Raw genomic sequence first — 21260 nt, 5'->3', positions numbered from 1 at the left:
ACCAGAATAATGACATGGTGCAAAGTTTAAGCTTGATGATTTATGTCTAACACACACACACATACTATACAAAGACTGTAAATGTGTCTTTATAGGCTCAAAGTGTCAAGCTCTATATTCATTCCCATAAACAACTTATTTACTAATCCCGTTTTTTTTAAAGAAGATGTTTAAGGGGGATTTTAAACTTTAAGCATCTCCTGGGCTTTTCATCAATATGTAACAACAGAAAAATGCAGCAGTTTAACAATCAAACAAGTTTAATGATTGAAATCTTTGTACTGAGCACACAAGCAGTGATATACAGAAACAGCAGAATGTTTCCAAAAGTTGATCTTTTGGCATTGTTTGTAAATACATAAATTATTTCAAGTGGTAAATGTTTTAAAGATGATCTCCACATGACCAAGTGAGGTTAAACTGTTGACCCATAAGAGGCAAACTAACATAAAAACATTTTTTATTATGGAAAAAAAAAAATAGAACTTACTTACTTACTTATTCAGCAAAGATGCATTCATTCCAATTTCAAACAAATGCTGTTCTTTTGAACTTTATTCATCAAGAATCCTGAAATAAAAGATCATGGTTTCCACAAAAATATGAAGCAGCACAACTGTTTTCAACATTGATAATAATCAGAAAAGTTTCTTGAGCATCATATCTTCATTTTATAATGATTTCTGATACATTATGTGTCACTGAAGACTGGAAAAATAATTAAGACTATTAATAATTACATTTTAACATATAGAAAATAGTTATTTTAAATTATGATCAAATAAATACAGCATTGGTGAGAAAATTAGACTTTTATTAAAAACATTTTAAAAATTTTTGACTTTTGAACAGTAGTGTATATGGTGCATACAGGTTGTATAAATTTGATTTGATCTGGCACAATTGTGCGTATTGATTGGTAGTAGTAGTTATTGGGAGAAAGCTTCTTCGTGTGTCCCATGAGGCCGTTTTACACATCATCACTCTGAACGCTCCTCTGTGGGCTTTTCATCAGAGTGTTTCATTCATCAACCACACGGTAAACACATCCAAGCTTCTCCATATGCTCTTACTGAAACTTCCTCACTTGCTTATCCAACCATCTGGCTCTACTGCTGTTCATTCTTGACTATGGAAGAAACAACTGTATTAAAAGACATACTGTACATGGATAGAAGAATTTATCAATAGCTTACTTGAAGAAATACAGCATATTAGTATGTAATGAGATCATTTTAACCATTAGTTTACAAATTCAATCACATTCACACATTACAAATTCTATCACAGTGGTACATTAGATATTTTATTTTCAAATTACTATGGGGCAGCATTATATACATCTAAATGCAGTAGTCAACATTTGAAGGGGATCAAAACCTTTCATCAAAGTTATACATGAATTATAAATTCTGTACTTATCTTACGACAACTTTGATGAACTTTTTTGATCCACTTCAAATGTTGACGACTGTATAATAATACAGCCTACTTGTATTGTTTGTTGTAAAAGTGTATACCTTTAGGAATGAACTTTAGAGAGCTGCTGAATATTCAGAAGCGTGAGAGGCCGCGCTTGGGTCCGTCATTCACAAACTCGTGGCCAAGACCATTTCCACACTTACCACATTTAACCTGTAAAAGATGTTACATAATTCATTGTTCGCATTCTCCAGATAAGAGATTAAAGGCCTGTTCACACCAAGAAGGATATCTATAAAGATAACTATATATTAGCATCCACACTAATGTACAACATCATTCTATTTATTATAAGCGCACACTGTTTCTGTTTACCACATTCGTGTGCATAAAATATATTTATGTGAATAAAATATATATATTTATGAGAATAAAAGTCTAAATTAAATTTGTTCATTATAAAGCAATTGTGTCTCGTAAGAACTCTTGAGAAGAGTTTTGGGTGAATCGTCTTTAAATGGAAGGGCAGAAATCCCTCCATTTAATAAAATCCCTCCAAGATTAAAATATCTCTTTTGTGTTTCGAAGGCGAACAAAAGTCTTACAGGTTTGGAACGACATGAGGTTTAGTAAATTATAACAATTTTCATTTTTGGGTGAAATGTCCCTTTCACAACTTTATGCTGCCTTCACATGCTCTCAGAAAGTTCCTACTTCCCACTTCTGATGTGATTACGAGCCTGTCACATTCAAGTGATTTATTGTCGGAAAGAACAGGAATCACCAGGTTTATTCTTGCCTATTTATTGGGAAATTTTTATTAAAGCCAAAATGATATTTAGCATCCCATTCATTGACAACCATGCAAACACTCACCATGCTCATCTCTTGTCATCTTGCTGACGATTCTGGAATTTCGGTCAAATACAGCCTATTTTGAGCTTTGTATGAAACATACAATATGCTTCAAATGATTAGTAATATATGTAAATATGCACTACTTTAACAACAGGGTTTAAGTTTATGGCTCGCCCAACTCGAACTTGGGTATCAAACTTATCCCCAAACTTCCCAGTTGTAAATACAACATGAGTGGGTGTTCATGTCCAACTTTGAACCGGGAAACTCATATTTACAATAATTCCCATAGCACGTGAAGGCAGCATTAAATGCTCAATGAAATCGTGATGCACTGCAGGAGTTCATCTACAGACTGGAAACCACTTTAACTTTTACCTTGTAAGCACCCCGTCTCTCCTCATGTTTAGACAAACTGTTTTCATGGATGGTTTCTGTGAAGGCTGGCCAGGGTGATGAATGCTCATATTTGGATTTGCTGGAGAACAGCTCATGTCCACATTCAGCACAAACATATATGCCTGCAGGAGAAACACACACGCAAGTGGTTTGAATAAGTCTCAGATGATCTTTTTTTTACACTTACTAACTTGCCAATATTCACTAATAATATTCAAAAATATTGTCTTGTAGTAAATATAACATTATGAACATTATGACCAGTCACGGGTGAAATGAATATCCTTCAGCTTATCAGTGCTGTTTCATATTAGTTAATTAATGTTGAAAAAATAGACTTTAATGTCAAGTGTTATTAATTAAATTGATCACTGAGACTTAAAAATGAAGAAAAGCAACTCCCATTGCTTTTCATTAAATGTAAACATGAATATGTTTCATTAAATGTAAACATGAATTAACATTTATTGATGCTTGGCAACATTAAATGTCAAATAAACATGTCAAAAATAGTCGAGAACCAAGCACACAAGCACCATGTGTGACAACTTTAAACAAGACATTCCCAAAGTTTTGCTAATCACATAAAACAAGTTACATACATGCTCTTACATAAGTTGCCTTGTTTACACGTGTTATATCAGCTAACATTACATCGGGGTCAACTCACCAGTCTCAAAATGATCTTTATAAAACTCCCCTCCGGAGAACGAACAGAAAGACATGACTACGCAAACTGTAGTGATGTTAAAACAAAGGACTCCAACTTTGTGTATCAACCAGTGCTTTGGTTCAGAGTTTTAAATGGAAGCAGCGTCTCGTCGTCTGCGTACTGTACCACGTGATCACACAATCGTGACCCTCGCGACTACACACTTGTGTCAAACAATCACATGGTGGCAGAATTGTTATATATATTTTTAATATCACAAATGAGCCACGATAATATTGCAAAATAATAGTTTCTCAACCATAAGAACCAACTACTACACAGACATCAGCTAAAGTAGACCACATGTGCAAAACAAAACCACACAAAAATATATTCTGTTCAACATAACTACACAGATGACATGTTACTTAAACTTATTAAACCTATTTTAGGTGATTCTGTAAATATAGAGGAGTAATTGCTGAATTTTTTAATGAGTAAGAATGCCAGATTTAATGAGAAGCCTTAAAATGACTTATTAATATGTATAAATCCCTAAATTTAATTTATACATTTTTTTTTATTTCCACATATTGTATTTTACTTTGTTGTAGGTTTATATAGTTGAGAACTTTAAGTATTACAGTTGTAAAACAACGGCATCTATTGGTAGAAAATAATAATTACGTATATAACCTTTCACCTTCAACCTGCCAGTTTATAAACGAAACGAGGAAAAAATGGCAATTTTATACATATTAATAGCATTAGTTTCATTTAAAAAAATATATAAAAAAATAAAATTAAAGTAATTTCCACTCAGTTTATTAATCGTAGCTCGGTGACCTTTTCCCCGCCATGTTTTGTGAACCACGCATGCGCACCGAGAGACTGGAGCTTAAGGTCGATTAAAGGTTTTTTGACATTTCTATTCCAATTAATGGTCGAAAATGCCGGAGGATCACGACAAAGATGTGTATCCAGTGCCTCCCCGCAAGACTCCAGTGGTGGATCAAGTAACTACGTTGCCGAATCCCGCTTTAATACTGTCTAAGCTCTTCTACTACTCGGTGGATGTGCCAGTGACCACATTCAGAGGTGACGTGCATTTCAGACTGTTTACATCTTCTTATTCATCCAGTTTCACAAATATAGTAGCATTTGCAGTGTGAAAAGCACATTCTGGACATACATTTATGTATGTTATGGTGAACTTCTATCTATCTATCTATCTATCTATCTATCTATCTATCTATCTATCTATCTATCTATCTATCTATCTATCTATCTATCTATGTAGTTTATGGTTCAATTCTCACTGTATTAACTAGTTGCTTATTATCTTGCATTGCATATTACTACGATATCGGCTGTTTTTAGTACCTAAAAGCACATATTAATGCCTTATTCTGCAGGAACATATTCTACATCCCTTAATCCAACCCAATACCTAAATTTAGCAACTACCTTGCTAACTATTAACAAGCAGGAGTTTATTGAGCCAAATAGCTTAAAAACGGACATTAAAAAAAAGAAATAGGTTGGTTTTTTGGGTCCCCTGAAACCATGTAAAATGCGTCTCAATTTTAATTCTCATGAAACCATGATTTTCTTTCCCAAATTTTATGGAGGTCAAAGATCAAAATATCTCTAGACATCGTTAACATAACTGTGACAATCAATATCACATTTTGTTACAAATCACATCATAGGGTGTGTTCACACTTGGCATGTTTGGTTGGATTAAAACAAACTGGTGCATTTAATTTTAATAAGTGTGAACGCTGCCATCTGAACTCTGGCGCCACCAAATAAGTGCATCGAGACCGCTGAAAAGATGGGTTTCGCTCCGTTTCCAAACACTGAACAAATATGAACAACATGGACAAAAGATATCTAACCAAAAACAGAAAATGTCACAAGATGCGGCCCTAAAAAGGACAGAATGCTCAAGAATACCTATTTTTTCTTGTCATAGTCGTGATGTTGCCATCACGTATTCACTATTGGTGTCAAAACGTAAGCAGATCTTCATTTGTTTGTTTGACAAAGGGAGTCCTGCCGCAGTTTTGACTCCTTTACAAACACAGCATTGCTGCGTCATGAAGTAGTGAAGTAAACGCAATAAGCATACCAATCAGGTTGTGAACATATCCCTATGCCTTTAGATTCGGTGTTAAAATGCCACTGTGAACGCTGGACCAGGACTACATTTTCAGTTTTTCTGGTCCGGAACAAGTGAACCAAGCGAACCGAACTACAAGTGTGAACACACCCTAAAATCTACTTGGCTTCTTGATCCTTATTTTATTGTCCTCCTGTTTTTCTTTTTGTTCTACCAGGTATTATCGAAGGCATCCAGGGCGATAAGAAGTACCACTACTACCATCAGAAGTTTCGCCGTGTTCCTGAGTTAACTGAATGCCAGGAAGGAGATTATCTGTGCTATTATGAGGCCGAGATGCAGTGGAGGAGAGACTAGTATGTCCATCAAAAAAGTATTGTAGTACTAATTTTCATATCTCTATTTTTGCACACAATCCCTATCTTTTACTTTTAATTTTGTGTGCAGTAAGGTGGATCAAGAGATCGTGAAGGTGATCCAGGAGCGTGTTCGGGCCTGCCAGCAGCGCGAGGGTCCCAGTTACAAACAGAACTGTATTCCAGAACTGAAGCAGTTTGATCAAGTGTCCAAGGCCTTTCAGTCACGCTGTGAGTATTTAGTCAGGTAGTAATGTTAAATGCGCAATTAACAGTGGTCAATGTATAACACAATGGGACAAGCCCAGTTGTAATAGATGTTGTCTTAAAAACTAATTTTTACTTGACAAAGAAACCAAAGCTATGTTTATATGTTTATAGGAATTAGTATTCCGGCTGTTAACCTTCATTGTTTCTTCTAGACGGGGACCTCGGCGCGTACGCCAGCGGGCGAAAGTGTTTGATGAAACAGAAGGAGAGGATGATGGCAGAGACACAGAAGGCATAAACCTCCTGTCCTTCAGCTTTTCTATGTCCGTCTTTCTCTCACCTGTGTAACAAAGTGTAAAATAAAGTTTATTGGAAAGTGACTTCTGAGTAGCTGTTATTTAATAAAATCCTGCCAGTGTCAGAGTTACCCTTCAATTGGCCTTATGCCCAGCTGCACTCCTTGTTTCCTGTCTGCCATTATTGGACAAATTGATTAATTCAGGTGTGCCTGACCTCAGTAGTCACGGCAACAATAATCAGACACACCTGAATTAATCAAGTTTGGCCAATAATAGCAGACAGGAAACAAGGAGCTGGCTTAAGTTCATGAAGTAGTGCAGCTGTGCATAAGGCCAATTCAATATCAGTTGTGTTGTTGGCATTGTATAGACATTTCCTACATTTTAAAAATCAGATTAGTTTATTTCATATACTGTGTGTATTGGTGCTTATATGCCTTTTGCTGGATAGAGTCGGTATGAAACGGAGGTTGAAATAATCAGTGTTGGGGAGAACACGAATACGATTTACATAATCAGATTACTTTTTTAAAGTAGCCAGTAAAGTAACACATTGCTTTAAATTTACAACAAAATTTCAATGTGAGTTGTTTTGTTGAATAATTTGTTTTCCCATGTATCGACTGACAGCTTAAAGGAGTAGTTCACTTTTCAAAAAACTTTAAAAAATAAGTAAAATAATATACTCACCCCCATAAGTAAAATAATTTACTCACCCCCATGTCATCCAAGATGATTTTCTCCATATTATGGACTTCGATGGGAACCAAACGGTTCAAGGTCCAAAAGACAGTTTCAGTGCTAACTGTTCAAAGGGCTTTAAACGATTCCAGACAATAAGGGTGATTTATGAAGCGAAACAATCGCTCATTTAAAAAAAATAATAACAAAGTTTAAGTTTTATAAGCTCAAATTCTCGCCTTGCTCTATTCTGTGTGACTCTCCTGTTCGAACTTGTTCTTTTACTGTCTATGGGTTTTTCCCAGGCTAGCCATAAGTCATATCACAGTCAAATTTGCCAAGTTTTGATTTTAGATTGGGAGAAAAATCTGATTAATCATCTGTCCTGTCCACATCAATGGCTATATTTCAGCTACAATTCATACTTAAACTGTGAATATTGTTTTAGAAAATACCTAATCTGCAGTGAATAAATCTATTTGTATAATTAGAATGTAATTTTCATTGACATCGAAAAAAGCTATGTAATTACATAATTTTGTGATTTTAATGCATTACTTTACTCATTACAAAAGTAATCTACTTCTTCTTAGATCAAAACGTTGTCTGTTTGCATAATGAATGTTGCTTGTAATGCATTTATTTACTTGTAACATTAAAAAGTAATTTGATTACGTAATGCATGTTACTTGTAATGCCTTTCTTTACTCATAACAACAAAAAGTAATCTGATTACATAATGCACATTACTTGTAATCAATTACTTGTTAGTTCAAATAGCAATTAATTAGGTAATGCATGTTACTTGTAATAAATTACTTACATAGTAACATTAAAACAAACCGGATTATGTAATGCATGCTACTTATAACACGTTACTGTCATTTTAACATCAACATACCGTTAGATTTTCTCAGAAGAGGGCTATGCTAGACATGTGAATTCAGAATTCATCATGAACATAATCAGACTTATCAGCTAACACGGGTAAATTGACATTTTCTGGTTTACTGGAGGAGCATCTGAAGGTTGTGGAAGAGCACATACACTAAGTGCAACTTGTATTCAATTGCTTTTGCAATATTTTGGATTTATATAATTGTATTGATTAGTTTAAATACACATACATTGATTTTGATTATTGTATAATACATTATCTCTTCAATTTGAACCATTAATGCATGCTGTCCACCGAAGTGGGCATTAAACAATCTCTTCAAAAATGTAAAAAAAAAAAATCTAATCTTGTTTTTCATGCCCTAAGAGCATTAAAAACACACACAAAAAAAAACCCTGACTGAGGTTCCAATTCATGCATGAAAGTTAAAGCCAATAAAGGACGATTTCATTCAGCTGAGACACTTCAGATGCAGTTCACCATGGATTTGAGTTGCTTGAAATGACTTCTATGAGGAAAATACAGTAACGTGCAACATATGTAGCGCAAGCCTGTCATAAGCAATACAATTTTGTCTTTGGGACATGGCTTTTAATATTGAGACTTTTGTAATCAGGCTCTCAAATTATAAAAACTTTGATTAAGATTTGCCAATACATCAGCTTTCCATTACAAAGAATAGTCAATTTTCATATCGCTGCATCCCTATTTTAATCCACCTAAATTACCTGAGAAATGTAACTTGCCCACTTTGTTAGGACAGCTTTTGGTCTGCAGGTCGGAAACAATCCACAAACCTGTAGCAACTTTGTTGACAGCTATGACACAACTTTAATATCAAAGAACAGACTCAAAAAGACGTTTACTTTCTGGACTTTTATTTCAATCCATTGTACAAAATTTAGGAGGGTGCTGGAACAGCTGCCTGAGTCCTCTGAACAGAGACCCTGGTGTGAGTCTTGGCCAGATGATCAGTGAATTCCTGAAACAAAGGAGACACTTTAGTTTCAAACACGACGCATTTGTGAAAGAATAACGTCTGGAAACGCACGCATTACCTGGTAAGGAGACTTGGCAAACACAGTTTCCTTCCAGAGATCAGGGGTCAGGTAGCTGTAAGTCTTCGAGATTGCGTCGAAGGTGGCCTTGGCTGCAATGAGAGACAGATGTTTAACACTGAAATACCAACCATGGACAGTTGGACCTTGAAACGATTTTCAAACAAGCCCCTCACCAAAGTTGCCCAGAGTGGCGGTGCAGCCCCTGGCAGATGTGTAGCAGTCATCGATACCAGCCATCATCAGCAGTTTTTTGGGCACGGGAGCAGACACAATGCCGGTACCACGGGGAGCGGGAATGAGACGCACCAGGACTGAACCACAGCGACCAGTCACCTAACCAAATAGATATTCAGTCAATAAAAAAAAAAAATCTCTAAATCAAACCAAACCATATAAAACCCAACAACTTAAAGTCTCACCTTGCACGGCACTGTATGTGGTTTTCCGATCTTGTTACCCCAGTATCCTCTTCTGACGGGAATGATGGACAGTTTGGCCAGGATGATGGCTCCACGGATAGCTGTGGCTACCTCTTTGGAGCACTTCACTCCTAGACCAACGTGGCCATTGTAGTCACCAATAGCAACAAAGGCCTAAAGATTGAGAATGAGTGATTATGAACCAGCAGTAAGAAGTGAAGAACCAGACTATTAGTGAACACTCCAGGAGAAGCAAGTCACCTTAAACCTGGTGCGCTGACCAGCCCTGGTCTGTTTCTGGACAGGCATGATCTTCAGAACTTCATCTTTCAGTGCTGAGCCCAGGAAGAAGTCAATGATCTCAGACTCCTACAGGAGAGTAAAGAATTAAGTTTTGCAAAAAGCTAAGCATTTTGTGTCACTTAGTGGAGGTCTTTATAACTTAACTCATGAAGTTAAAGTAGCAACATCTCTTTTCATCCATATGATGTACATCAGGGTATAATAGATTGAAAAACACATGGTGGGATTGGGTCTACAAAATTACTTGTAATAAATATTTTAAAATATCGGTCCCTCCATTTAAAAGTCTGTTCACCCAAAACATTTAAAATCTTCATTAGTGTTACAAAGACTAACAAACCTTACAGATTTCGAACAATTTTCATTGTTGGGTAATCTGTCGTTATGATTGATAAAACATTACATGAGGCTTCTTTAAAAATAAATAAATAAGAAAAACACGTTCAGATGAATTGTTCACTTCAAGATCCATAAAAGGTTCGTAGAAAATAAAAACGGGAATTTGACTTGTCAATTTTAGTACCTTGATTGGCAGAGAATACAGATAGATTTCCTCCAGGGTCTTGATCTTCATATCCTTCACCAGACGACCAAGTTTGGTCACAGGAACCCACTATATGAAACAATTTCATTCTTCATAAGCATACAGAAACGGAATCTACAGATATACATAATTTACATATACTGGCATGAGGAATAAATACCATGCGGTACAGCGAAAATAAACAACCGAATAGTACAGAATGCATACATTTAAAAATACCTTTAGCAAAACATTTAAACATGCCAATTTATAACAGTCAAAGAGTAGGAGTAAGCCGACACTTGTTACCTCTTTATCCTCGGATTTGCCTCCCCGGGCACCGCGGCCTCTTCCACGGCCTCTGCCGCGACCACGACCGCGACCCCGGCCGCCAGCGCCGAAACCTCCGCGAAAACCTCCTCTACCACCGGCGTCGTCCGCCATTTGCTTAACACAATAAAAACATATACGTTAATTAGAATACAAGTGACGCTTAATGAAAGACACATGTCAAGAATAAATGCACATGCATTACAATCCATATGATCGCACATAAATAAGCCATTATATCTATAGTTCAGAACTCCGTAACTTATATGGAATTGTGTAATTAACAGGAATCATACTAAATGACTAGATACAACATTTATCCGCCATCTTGACACCATCTAATATTACTGCTCAAAATTGATTCATTCTGTTCAATTCACAAGACTAATTTTGCTATCGCATTGTAAGAAATCCGTACAGACATGTTTTATATACAAATGTAAAGTTTTTATTTTACGATTGCGAAGATAAAAGTAGATTCTGTTAAGCAGCGACGTGTACCCGTGTTGACTTACGTGATGTCTATTCAGGAAGAAGAAGGCCGCACGAGAGTTCGAGGCGTCTTTATTCAAGTGGAGTTCTCGCGAGATTTCGAGAGAGAGAAGAATCAGATCTGTGATGGATCTGTCAAGAGATGGTCGCTCGAGCGAATAGCATAATAGGCTAGCTACAAATAATGCTCTTAAAGATTATGAGAAATAAATATGTTATGAATTGGATTGTATTTTTTTTTTTGGAAAAAGTAAGCAGAACATAAAATCCTGATTTGTGCAAACCGTATTGTGCACATTATCTTCAGAATTCTCCACTTATAACAGGCTACATAACACTTTCCAGTTTTTCCCAAGGTTTGTTTGCCAGGTTTTATAGCCTATATCATTTTATACATAATAAACATGGTGAAAATGTAATTTTGTCTGGTTGTTGTGTATTTTCTCATTTATTGCGTGATAAAAAATATACACACAGTAAAAACCTTTAACTCCAATGCCAACCAAATAAAACATGAATATTAAGAGTAGTGCATATTTAATTAGATAATGCCTCATTTGCAAATTTAAACAACATTCCAGAAAACTTGAAATATAAATGTTTTTATTACTTAAATTTACTCAATTCGCCTGTCTTGCTTAGTCACTTTAGTATAGCCTACAATAAAACAGTTCACAGTGTAATTGACATAGCAAGAGAGCTCACATTAAATGCAAAACATAAGGAAGGCCATCAAAACATCACAATTCGGGGCCTCCCAAAATGGTAGCTTGCAGGTTTGTAGGAAGCTGCATGTTTTAGATCAGGATCAGCAGGACATGCAGGGATTAGGGCATTTGTTTTCTTTTTCTTTTACTCATCAAGATTTTGGTAAATATCTTCACAATGGTTCATATTTTGAAGACCTTTAGACTGTGGGGAAGAATGAAAATAAATGTTAGGCTTAAACAAGACGTTTTTTTTACAGTAATATGACAGCAATTTCAGTCTTAAAAATCCACAAGAAGAGTGTTAGCTACAAATTAATATTAATTTGCTAAAAAATAAATAAATACACATTTGTGTTGTAAAAGAATAGTCTGAAGTGAAAACCTTGTCTTGGGAAACTTTGTAGCGTGCCTGAAATTTGTCACCACTTAAGTTCCTCTTGCACAGTTCTTGCACCACTCCACTGAAAATCACTTGGCTAGCAGAGTCCTCCTGAAAACATCCACACTTTTGTCAATAACATACTGTACGTATACGCTATACTGTTCAAAAGTTTGGGGTTGGTAAGATATCTTTTTTTATGCATGGTTTCCACAAAAATATGAAGCAGCCCAACTTGTTTAATGTTTCTTGAGCATTGATTTCTGTAGGATCATGTGACACTATAAGACTGAATGGGTCTTGGATGGCCGAATTAGCAAATAGCTAAAGTGAACAGACTTGAAAGGGACTTTGTTTTATTTGATCAAATAAATACAGCCTTGGTGAGCATAAGAGACATCTTTCAAAAACAAAAAACAAAAATATATATATATTTTAGCCCCCAAAATTTTAAGTTGTGGTGTACATGTTGCTATTGTGTAGAAATAGGGTGAAACAATACCTTTTTATTAGTTTTACTCCATCTTCTTTTAACAACAGAGTTGAATTGTCCAGTCTATCGATTAAAAAAACAAAAACATTCTAATTATTTAAATTGCATTAAACATCCTGAAAAAGTACATTGAGAATGTAGTAAAATTCATTAAAATGCTTGGTCAACAGCATAATAACTGCATTACTTTTAAAACGTACTGTAACTTTAAATTTGTACCTTAATGGAGATGAGGATGCCCAGGACGAGGAGGCTGTAGACACTCAGCAGGACAAGCAGGGTCAAAAGCAGTGTTTGAGGGAAGTTTAAGCCCCTCTCTGCATACAAAACAAGAATGATATGTGAAACACAACACTGTAAAAAATAAAACCGTAATTTTTACGGTAAAAAAACGGCAGCTGTGGTTGCTAGAACTTTACCATCAAAAATACGGTAGCGACGTTATTGGTTTTACAGACTTAACTTAAAATTTACAGTAATAAACCATATTTTATTTTCTGATATAATGGTAATTTACCAACCTATTGAAGTATTGATATCTATTTTGTACCATTATACCACTGACAAACAACAATCATCACAAACAGAGATGAGAGCCACTAATACTCAATTAATTAATACGCCATTATACTCATATAAAGAAGCTGCTCATCATGGTAACACACATGAAATTAAAAAAAATGCAATAAACCATTAATTCAACAACATCAAATGTAACATAAAACCTAATGTACATAACTGATTAGGAAAACAAACAAACAAGAAAACTATGAGGAACCATATTTCAACAAAAATTCATAAAATGTGAAGTGTCACACAGGGAATTGTCAATTTATGGTTTTTAAACTGTAAAAATACAATGAGTTGTTCTTTTTCACTTTCAAAAACTGTAAATTTAACGGTATTTTACAGTAAAATTACATCAAATGTACCCTGAGATCTAGTTATTTAGTTATTCACTTGTATATAGTACGGAAACTTTCTGTTAACCAATTAACAGTTTTTTACCATTAAAATTACGATTATTTTTTACAGTGAAGGGTCTGAATCTGATGGGGTCGTGCTAGATCCTCTAGTGCTTACCTGACACTTTCAAAGTGGTTCCCTGTCCGATTGCCTGCGCCCCACTGTGAGTCACTTCCAGCAGAGCTGCTGCACAGTAATACACCCCACAGTCAGCTTTTGACAAAGAGCTGATTTTCAGATCATGATGCTCCAGTTTGTACTTTAGTTGCTGGTTTGACAAATCAATCTGGTAGTGAAAGTCTTTCCGGAACACATACCAAGAGATTTCAAGTGTGAGTTGTTTGAGTTGAGGTGTGAGTTGACAGCTGGATATATTGACAGAGCAGGGAATGGAGACAGAATGTCGCTCTTTTCTTCTCATGAGCGTCTTTGGCTGTTGGACATCTATACATCCTCTAACTGTAGAAATTCAGAATATCGTTTTATTAAACTGAATACAATTAATCGCTGATAGTTCATGTTATCAATATTTCAAGTAGCCCAACTAATCAAGTTTTTTTTATCGGCATCAATGGTTCACCTTTAACAGGGAACTTGCATTATTTTTTCGAGTCGAGAAAAGTCCATTACTAAAAGGTTCTTCACACAAAGAAAAAAAAGGTTATTTTAATAAAAGGATTCTTTGGTGAACCCAAAATGGAATCACGGCTTCTATGGCATCACTGTGAAAACCTCTTTTGGAACTTTTCTTTTTAAGAGCGTACGTACATATCATTGATAAATTCAATCTCTGCTCACCTAATCTCAAAACAAGAATTGCAGTGGTGAAGAGGAAACCAAAGTTCATGTTGATGTTCACAGTTGTTTGTGGCTCCTGTATCTCTGTGATTGTTTTTCAATTAGTCATCGGAACAAAGGTCTCACGCCTAACTGAGAAATAAAACCAGAAATGACTTGTAGAAATGAGAAGTAACAGACCCAACCCATCAGTTCTTCCTTCCTTGCGTAAGACTTCTTGTGACAGCTAAGTGACAGCTTATTGTCACGTTCTGTTGAGTTTGAACTTTTACCCCCAGTTTCACAGACAAGGCAAAGTCTAGTCCCGGACTAAAATGCATGTTTGAGCTGTTTTAACCGAAGCAATTGACATACCTTAAAATATGTCACTGCCATTGTTGTGTCTCACCACTAATGTTTTTTCTATAAGGCATGTTTGAACTATGCTAATCTTGGCTTTAATAAGCCCTGTCTGTGAAACCGGGAATTAGGCCTTAAGGCCTATATAGTTCAGACTAGCCTTTGTTTCCCCAGGCAGCCTGGACACCATGAACCAAATCTTCACCTGAGATAGGGAACCAATCACAGAATGGGGAGGGAGCGGCAAGACGATGATGACATACATGCGACACACCGAAGCAGTTACTTTGTATCTATGGATCCATCTTGGCAGCGGACACGAAGTTACCTTTTGATACAGCCTTTGTGTATACATAAATCTCCTAAATCTCTGACCCATCGTCTTCTTCCTCCTCTAATTTTCTGTCGCTCTACATGACAATGACAATTTATTTGTATAGCACTATTAAAACAACAGCTGTTGACCAATGTGCTTTCCGACTCACAAAAGGGACATGGTTGTGGGAAAAATATGGGATGGGAGGAACATTATTTCTCTCACAGATATAGGCTATTTGCGTTAGCATACACAAATCTGTTGTGAGTTGATTTTTATCAACAGGATATAAGTAGGAAACAGCAGATAATTGTACATAATCATTTGTGTATCCCAAAACATTTGCAACTTGTTCAAAGAAATGAGAAACTCCTTTTATGCTGTGCAGAAGTGACACAATGATGTGAAGATTTAACGGGTAGTTTTGAGAATTTCCATTCTGATCTGAGAAATGTAACAAAGCGACTGAGAAAAACTGTAATAATCATAGGCAAACTAATTTTTGGAGGCTGGGGCGTGGTTAGGGTTCGTGGAGCTCGCGGCCGCATCAACTACTACTCCCAGCATTCATTGCGATTTCGCTGTTGGCCACGTCACGTCCACCGGCCACGTCGCCCCTCATTCGCCATATTTCGTGGAGGAATGCTCTGCTGGAGATCGGCACTCAGCCGGTTCGCAATTACTTCACTCACCCTGAGCTTTCTTTAACGCAACTAAAACAGCCAGAGAGGTAAAATCATCATGAATATCTTTAGGCTGACTGGAGACCTGTCTCATCTAGCTGCCATCATCATCCTGCTGCTCAAGATATGGAAGACCAGGTCCTGCGCAGGTGAGCTAAACTCACACGAAATATACTTTTCTCATTCATTTCATACATTATACGCGTGTTTATCAAAGATAGGGAAGACTTTAAACTAGGTTGATCTGTCCGGAAAAGTCTTTGTGATTTAACGTTAATATTAATGCATGAAGCACGAAATAAAATAATTTGTGTAACGTTATAGCTTGCAAGCTAATGGTTTAGCTTGACTTGAAAGCAACTGGTCTAGAATTCTTTTTGTTGAATTAAATTTCAGTTTGTGTTTGAATGGTCAAATCTATATGTATTTAATATGCTGTGACTCAAATCTTTGCTTATATATATTTGAAGTATAGGCTAAACGACAGCCTTGTGCTCAATAAAGTGGCTAAATTAGCTGAACTTAAGGCCTAAGTTATAATTACTTTGCTGTTTAATATTAGATTACTTGGTCTATATATATATACACACACACACACACACACACACACGTTTATTTATACATGTGCCGTTTTACCATGTAGAGGACAAGTTGCATCTTCATATCTTGAATTGTGAGAGTCAAATAAGTGCATTTTTATATAGCTGGAGGGCGAAATTAAAATGCATGACTTCATTTATTTTCCTTACATTCCTGAAGTGCATTGCATTCCGTGACGTGGCAGTGCATATTGTGTTGTGTGGGGTTTGCAAGGATGGGTCACCTGGGTAGTCTAGATACATGGTGGTCTTTTGGTCCTTAGCGAGCCTAGATGCAACCCTTTGGAAGTGTTTATGAGCGCTGTTGTGTGCACTTATTTGTTGTTTAAGTAGTTGTCTGAGTGTAAGTGTTTCAATCCCTAGGTATCTCTGGGAAGAGCCAGATACTCTTCGCCTTGGTGTTCACCACGCGATACCTGGATCTCCTGACATCCTTCATTTCTCTTTACAACTCTTGCATGAAGGTAAATGCATAGAGCGAACTTTTACATGCACACATCAATACATTCATACATCCAAGTAAATGGTTGAGTTTGTTTATATGTGCACTGTTAATCAGTTGAGTGCTTCTGTTCTGTTAAAACAGATCATCTACGTTGGCTGTGCCTATGCCACTGTCTACCTGATCTATGCAAAATTCAGGGCAACCTATGATGGAAACCATGACACTTTCAGAGTGGAGTTTCTAGTGGTTCCAGTGGGAGGCCTCGCCTTCCTGGTCAACCACGACTTCTCTCCATTGGAGGTGATTATTAGACTCTTCACTGCACATGTGCAAATAATGAGGAACCCATCATTATCATGCAATCACAATAATTAAAGAGTAAGACTAGTCTAACCCCCCCAAACACACTCAGTGTCTGTATATGCAATTCATAATCCAAGACTACTTGATCTATATCCCATCCTAAATGCGGCTAAAACAGGGCAAATATATGCAATTATGATATTTGCATTATGATAATTGTATATTCAACTTAAAGAGGACCTATTATCTATTATCATTTTTAAGATATGCTAAATAAGTCTCTAATGTCCCCAGAGTGTATATATGAATATATGAAATTTTAGTTTAAAATGTCCCACAAATAATTTTTTTAGCATGTTAAAATTGCCCCTATTTGGTGGTGAGCAAAAATGTGCCTTATGGTGTGTCCCTTCAAATGCAAATGAGCTGCTGCTCCCCGCCCCCTTTCAAGGAGAGGGCGGAGCTTTAAGAGCACTATGGCAACAAAACAGGACAATCTCACACGTTGAAACTGTCAGCAGTGTTTAGCCACAAAGCCAGAGAATATATGCTGCATGGAGAGGTATGGTTTAGTTTAATTACAGTCATAAATTATGCTGTCATCTTGCTTTTATCTACTATTAATACAATCTTGTTATAGCGGACCCCAACTGAATGATGGCCAAAAATGTATTGAGTTTTCTGAAGTTTATTTTACATCACATAAAGGTCTGTTTTCGCTCCAGAAAGTCACTTTAAGAGCCGAATAAAACAGTAGTGCGCATTAAAGGCTTATCCATAAACTCGCTCTCTCCTTCATTATCATCAACATACACAATTACACAAAAGCACTTGTTACAACTAACAGTAAACGCATTTATGCAGACCTTTTCAGTGGGTGCTTATTAACTTATGCAATGTTAGCCATTATAGACATATGTATTCACATCAACTGATTGTATTTTCCTCAAATAATAATTTTCCCCTTAATTTCCTCAAATAATATATGTATTATATATGTATATATAACAAAATAATTACTTGAAATAAGATAAATATCGAAATAAAAGCAAATTATAAACATTAAAGGCGCATTGTGTAATATTTAGGAGGATCTCTTGACAGAAATGTTATATCATATACATAACTGTTTTTAGTGGTGTATAAAGACCTTACATATTAAGCCGTTTTTTTTTTAATTACGTCAGAATGAGCCATTTCTATCTACGTACACCGCGGGTCACCTTACATTGACATGTTTCTACAATGGCCCTAAACGGACAAATGCGTTTCTTCCCTATGTTGGTCTTCGTGTAAAGAAGCAAGCTAAAGTCAGCGAATAAAACACAGACACAATGATGAACAAGTAACAATAACATTGTTTTACTGAATAATTAAGTAAACTTAATTTCTTAATTAAATCTTTAATCTTTGGAAAGAAACCTCATTGCTTAACTGGGTACTCTGCTGTCTCAGACAACGACATCTTTTCCTATCAGCCACCGTAACTTCTGTTGGTTGAAATTTGCAACCTCACCACTAGATACTGTTAAAAATTACACACAGCACCTTTAAGTTATCAATACAGTATATTACAAATAATTTAAAGGGTTTTTTTCAGCTGCCTTAAGGATTAAATGAAAGTTTTTCCAAGTTTCGTGGCGTTTAGAAATGTAAAGAAATCTAAAAGATTTTGTAAATAAAACTTACCGGTGCTCAACATATCTTCTTGACAGATTCTGTGGACCTTTTCCATCTACTTGGAGTCGGTGGCCATCCTGCCTCAGCTCTTTATGATCAGCAAGACGGGCGAGGCGGAGACCATCACTACTCACTATCTGTTCTGTCTGGGGGTGTATCGCGCCCTCTACCTCTTCAACTGGATCTGGAGGTTCTACTTCGAGGGCTTCTTTGACATGATTGCCATCGTGGCTGGGGTCGTCCAGACTATACTCTATTGTGACTTCTTCTACCTTTACGTCACAAAAGGTCAGTGTGTATGTACTTATGTTGGAGCCTTGGGTGTGAAATGACATTATGTTTGGGTGGACGTTAAAGTTCGGATGAAATCAGCTTTCTTTATACATGTTGTTGATACTATTCCAAAAAAAAAGAAAAAACGCATTGTTTTCCCAACTTGTTTTACTCAAAAATACAATTATGTAAGTAAGATGGGTTGTGTTAGTGTGGTAAATTTTATGATTTTTCTCTTTAATTCAAAATTGAAAACATCTAAACTACAGTTAACCTTTGATTTTAATGATTTCTCTTGTCATTTCAGATCCACTTTATTTTAAGGTGTTTGTTATTAGTGTTATTATACATTTAATTACTGCATAATATTAATTAACTACATGTACTTGCAATAGGGTGCATTGGTGCCGTCCCCCTTTTCAGCTGTGCTGGTTTCGAAAGCTTTTTTCCCATTTATTTCATCCATAGGGATTTAAAAAAATTCTTAAAGCGGTATAAGGCATGTACCAAGTCATTTAGCTACAAGGTGACAAAAATGCAAATGTACAAGACTGTGTGCTTCACGGCTTTAGTGAGGGAAAGAACTACAATCCCATGAAGCATTGCAAACGGCACAATCAAATGAAAAACAATGGAGAAATATAAAACTACTTATTTAATATTATGAGGTTTTTTTTGCAAAATATGCATATATTTTCACACGCGCATATATATTTACACACACAAACCTTTCAGCATTTGAGTGTGTAGGGCGATCGACTTGATTACATTATTTGCAGTGCTTCCTGGGAGTAGGCAGAGCTAACTTCGACTCTCTGATTGGTGTAATTTTCTGTACAGCATCATGGGTAATGTAGTTTTTCACCTCGATTCCGCCTTAAACATGATTATTTTAAGACTAAGATGAAATAATGTGGGCTGACCGCTTCAACAGAAGCAAAGTTATCGTTCAAAATCAATTTCTCTATGGAGACAATTTTTACTTGCGGAACCCGGCTGTATAGGGCACTAAAGTTTTAGGATTAGATTAGTTGTCTGTAATTATGCATAATTTAGATATTACTATAATAACTACATGTATCGTGTAACAAGGACACAGTAAAATAGCCTTTTATTGACAGGTAATTAATTAATGCATGTATTAATTACAGTTTGGCTTTTGTTTGTAGATTTTGTCTTGTTTTAGGATGAAAAGCCCTTTTTTGTGCCTTCTATTTCTTCTCTGAAATCTTATTTTTCTTCGTCGCAGTGCTGAAAGGAAAGAAGCTGAGTCTACCAGCCTAAGTGCCAAAGAACAGAGAGCTGTGTCTCCGTCAGACTTATAGAGGGGCACAAGCCAATGACGCCACCGCAAGATGCCCAAGACAAAGAACACACAACGCCAGTTCAGTCACTGATTTATTTCTCTCCGCCTGGACACCAACCACCCCCTTACAGAAACGAGGACGTTTTCTTCTGTCTTTAGCATCTTGCAATACTTTTTTATTGCTATTAAAAAGAAAAAGAAGAAAAAAACTTTTCTATAATGCAAGGTGTATTGAAATATTGAATATTGAACAGTCCATTGTACACACTAAATGAGTCATTGTAAATTTGTCCATGATCGGAAATGGTTCCCGGAGTGTCAAATAAGTTCTTTCCTGATTTAAGAGGGAAAATGAAATATGTGTCCAACAATTCAAGTTATTATATCTCATTCTTTTTTTTATTTCTTCTCCCCCACAGTGTGCATGTGGTAAAATCACACATTACTTAAATTAGAGGTTTAGCCACCACTGAAAATTGAGATTTCATCTTTTCACATAAATGCCTTATTCGTCTTTAAGTTCATGTACATAAGCATTTGTGCTGATGGCCCCAGTAGCAACGAGTCAACTGTAAATAAGATAATGTTTCGTATTTAATTCGGCGCAATTCTCCTTGTGTGACCCATATCATTTTATTTAGGATGTCAATGGTTATCAATGATATGTGATGTTAAAGCAAGGTTGTTTAAATATTCAGTTATTTCCTGCAAACATCAGCTTGTTGAAATGCATTAATTTATGGTTAGACCGTTAAATCTAGTGGTGTGGATACTGTCAAAGCACATATTGGAGTGAATACAAGTTTTGTTGCTTAGGTTTTCTCGTTTCTTTGTTCAACATCCCCAATGTTTCCCCCTCTCTCATCATTCCTTTAGGGTTTACAGTTATTTTTCTTTTTTAGTTTTTACATGTCTCCAATAAATATTTTAAGGGACATGATT

At 36.1% G+C, this 21260-nt stretch overlaps 5 protein-coding genes across 6 annotated transcripts; 2 read left to right on the top strand and 3 right to left on the bottom strand.

Annotated features, from left to right (window-relative positions):
* Positions 1 to 242: 242 nt before the first annotated feature.
* msrb1a (methionine sulfoxide reductase B1a) lies at positions 243 to 3513 on the bottom strand. The gene is made up of 4 exons (XM_039685699.2): positions 3350 to 3513; positions 2659 to 2801; positions 1521 to 1635; positions 243 to 1129 (listed from the first exon to the last, which is right to left on the bottom strand). Exons 1-4 carry the CDS (start codon positions 3402 to 3404, stop codon positions 1110 to 1112), a joined length of 333 nt encoding a protein of 110 aa, XP_039541633.2. The 5' UTR covers positions 3405 to 3513; the 3' UTR covers positions 243 to 1109.
* A 678-nt stretch (positions 3514 to 4191) lies between these two features.
* ndufb10 (NADH:ubiquinone oxidoreductase subunit B10) lies at positions 4192 to 6402 on the top strand. The gene is made up of 4 exons (XM_039685624.2): positions 4192 to 4429; positions 5674 to 5812; positions 5904 to 6043; positions 6235 to 6402. Exons 1-4 carry the CDS (start codon positions 4282 to 4284, stop codon positions 6318 to 6320), a joined length of 513 nt encoding a protein of 170 aa, XP_039541558.2. The 5' UTR covers positions 4192 to 4281; the 3' UTR covers positions 6321 to 6402.
* Positions 6403 to 8757: 2355 nt separating this feature from the next.
* rps2 (ribosomal protein S2) lies at positions 8758 to 11150 on the bottom strand. Its single transcript, XM_039686641.2, has 8 exons — positions 11052 to 11150; positions 10516 to 10653; positions 10207 to 10296; positions 9642 to 9749; positions 9381 to 9554; positions 9135 to 9294; positions 8959 to 9050; positions 8758 to 8882 (listed from the first exon to the last, which is right to left on the bottom strand). The coding sequence occupies exons 2-8, from the start codon at positions 10648 to 10650 to the stop codon at positions 8802 to 8804; spliced, it is 840 nt and encodes a 279-aa protein (XP_039542575.1). The 5' UTR covers positions 10651 to 10653; positions 11052 to 11150; the 3' UTR covers positions 8758 to 8801.
* Positions 11151 to 11747: 597 nt separating this feature from the next.
* Positions 11748 to 14532, bottom strand: LOC120489661 (uncharacterized). 2 transcript variants are annotated; one of them, XM_089128301.1, is made up of 6 exons: positions 14375 to 14532; positions 13694 to 14035; positions 12830 to 12927; positions 12620 to 12673; positions 12148 to 12228; positions 11748 to 11940 (listed from the first exon to the last, which is right to left on the bottom strand). In XM_089128301.1, the coding sequence occupies exons 1-6, from the start codon at positions 14421 to 14423 to the stop codon at positions 11881 to 11883; spliced, it is 684 nt and encodes a 227-aa protein (XP_088984427.1). In that variant the 5' UTR covers positions 14424 to 14532; the 3' UTR covers positions 11748 to 11880. The 2 variants fall into 2 exon arrangements, with proteins under 2 accessions (XP_088984427.1, XP_039542576.2); XM_039686642.2 differs by having other exon boundaries at positions 12121 to 12228; positions 14375 to 14528.
* A 1109-nt stretch (positions 14533 to 15641) lies between these two features.
* On the top strand, positions 15642 to 20543 carry kdelr2a (KDEL endoplasmic reticulum protein retention receptor 2a). Its single transcript, XM_039687365.2, has 5 exons — positions 15642 to 15861; positions 16675 to 16775; positions 16898 to 17056; positions 18775 to 19027; positions 20262 to 20543. The coding sequence occupies exons 1-5, from the start codon at positions 15771 to 15773 to the stop codon at positions 20294 to 20296; spliced, it is 639 nt and encodes a 212-aa protein (XP_039543299.1). The 5' UTR covers positions 15642 to 15770; the 3' UTR covers positions 20297 to 20543.
* Positions 20544 to 21260: the final 717 nt, after the last annotated feature.

The sequence above is a fragment of the Pimephales promelas genome, chromosome 3 (genome assembly GCF_988280905.1).
Source record: "Pimephales promelas chromosome 3, fPimPro1.hap1.1, whole genome shotgun sequence".
In the NCBI taxonomy this organism is placed as follows: domain Eukaryota; kingdom Metazoa; phylum Chordata; class Actinopteri; order Cypriniformes; family Leuciscidae; genus Pimephales; species Pimephales promelas.
Note: the sequence above shows the minus strand (reverse complement) of the source record. Positions and strands in the feature narration are given on the sequence as shown.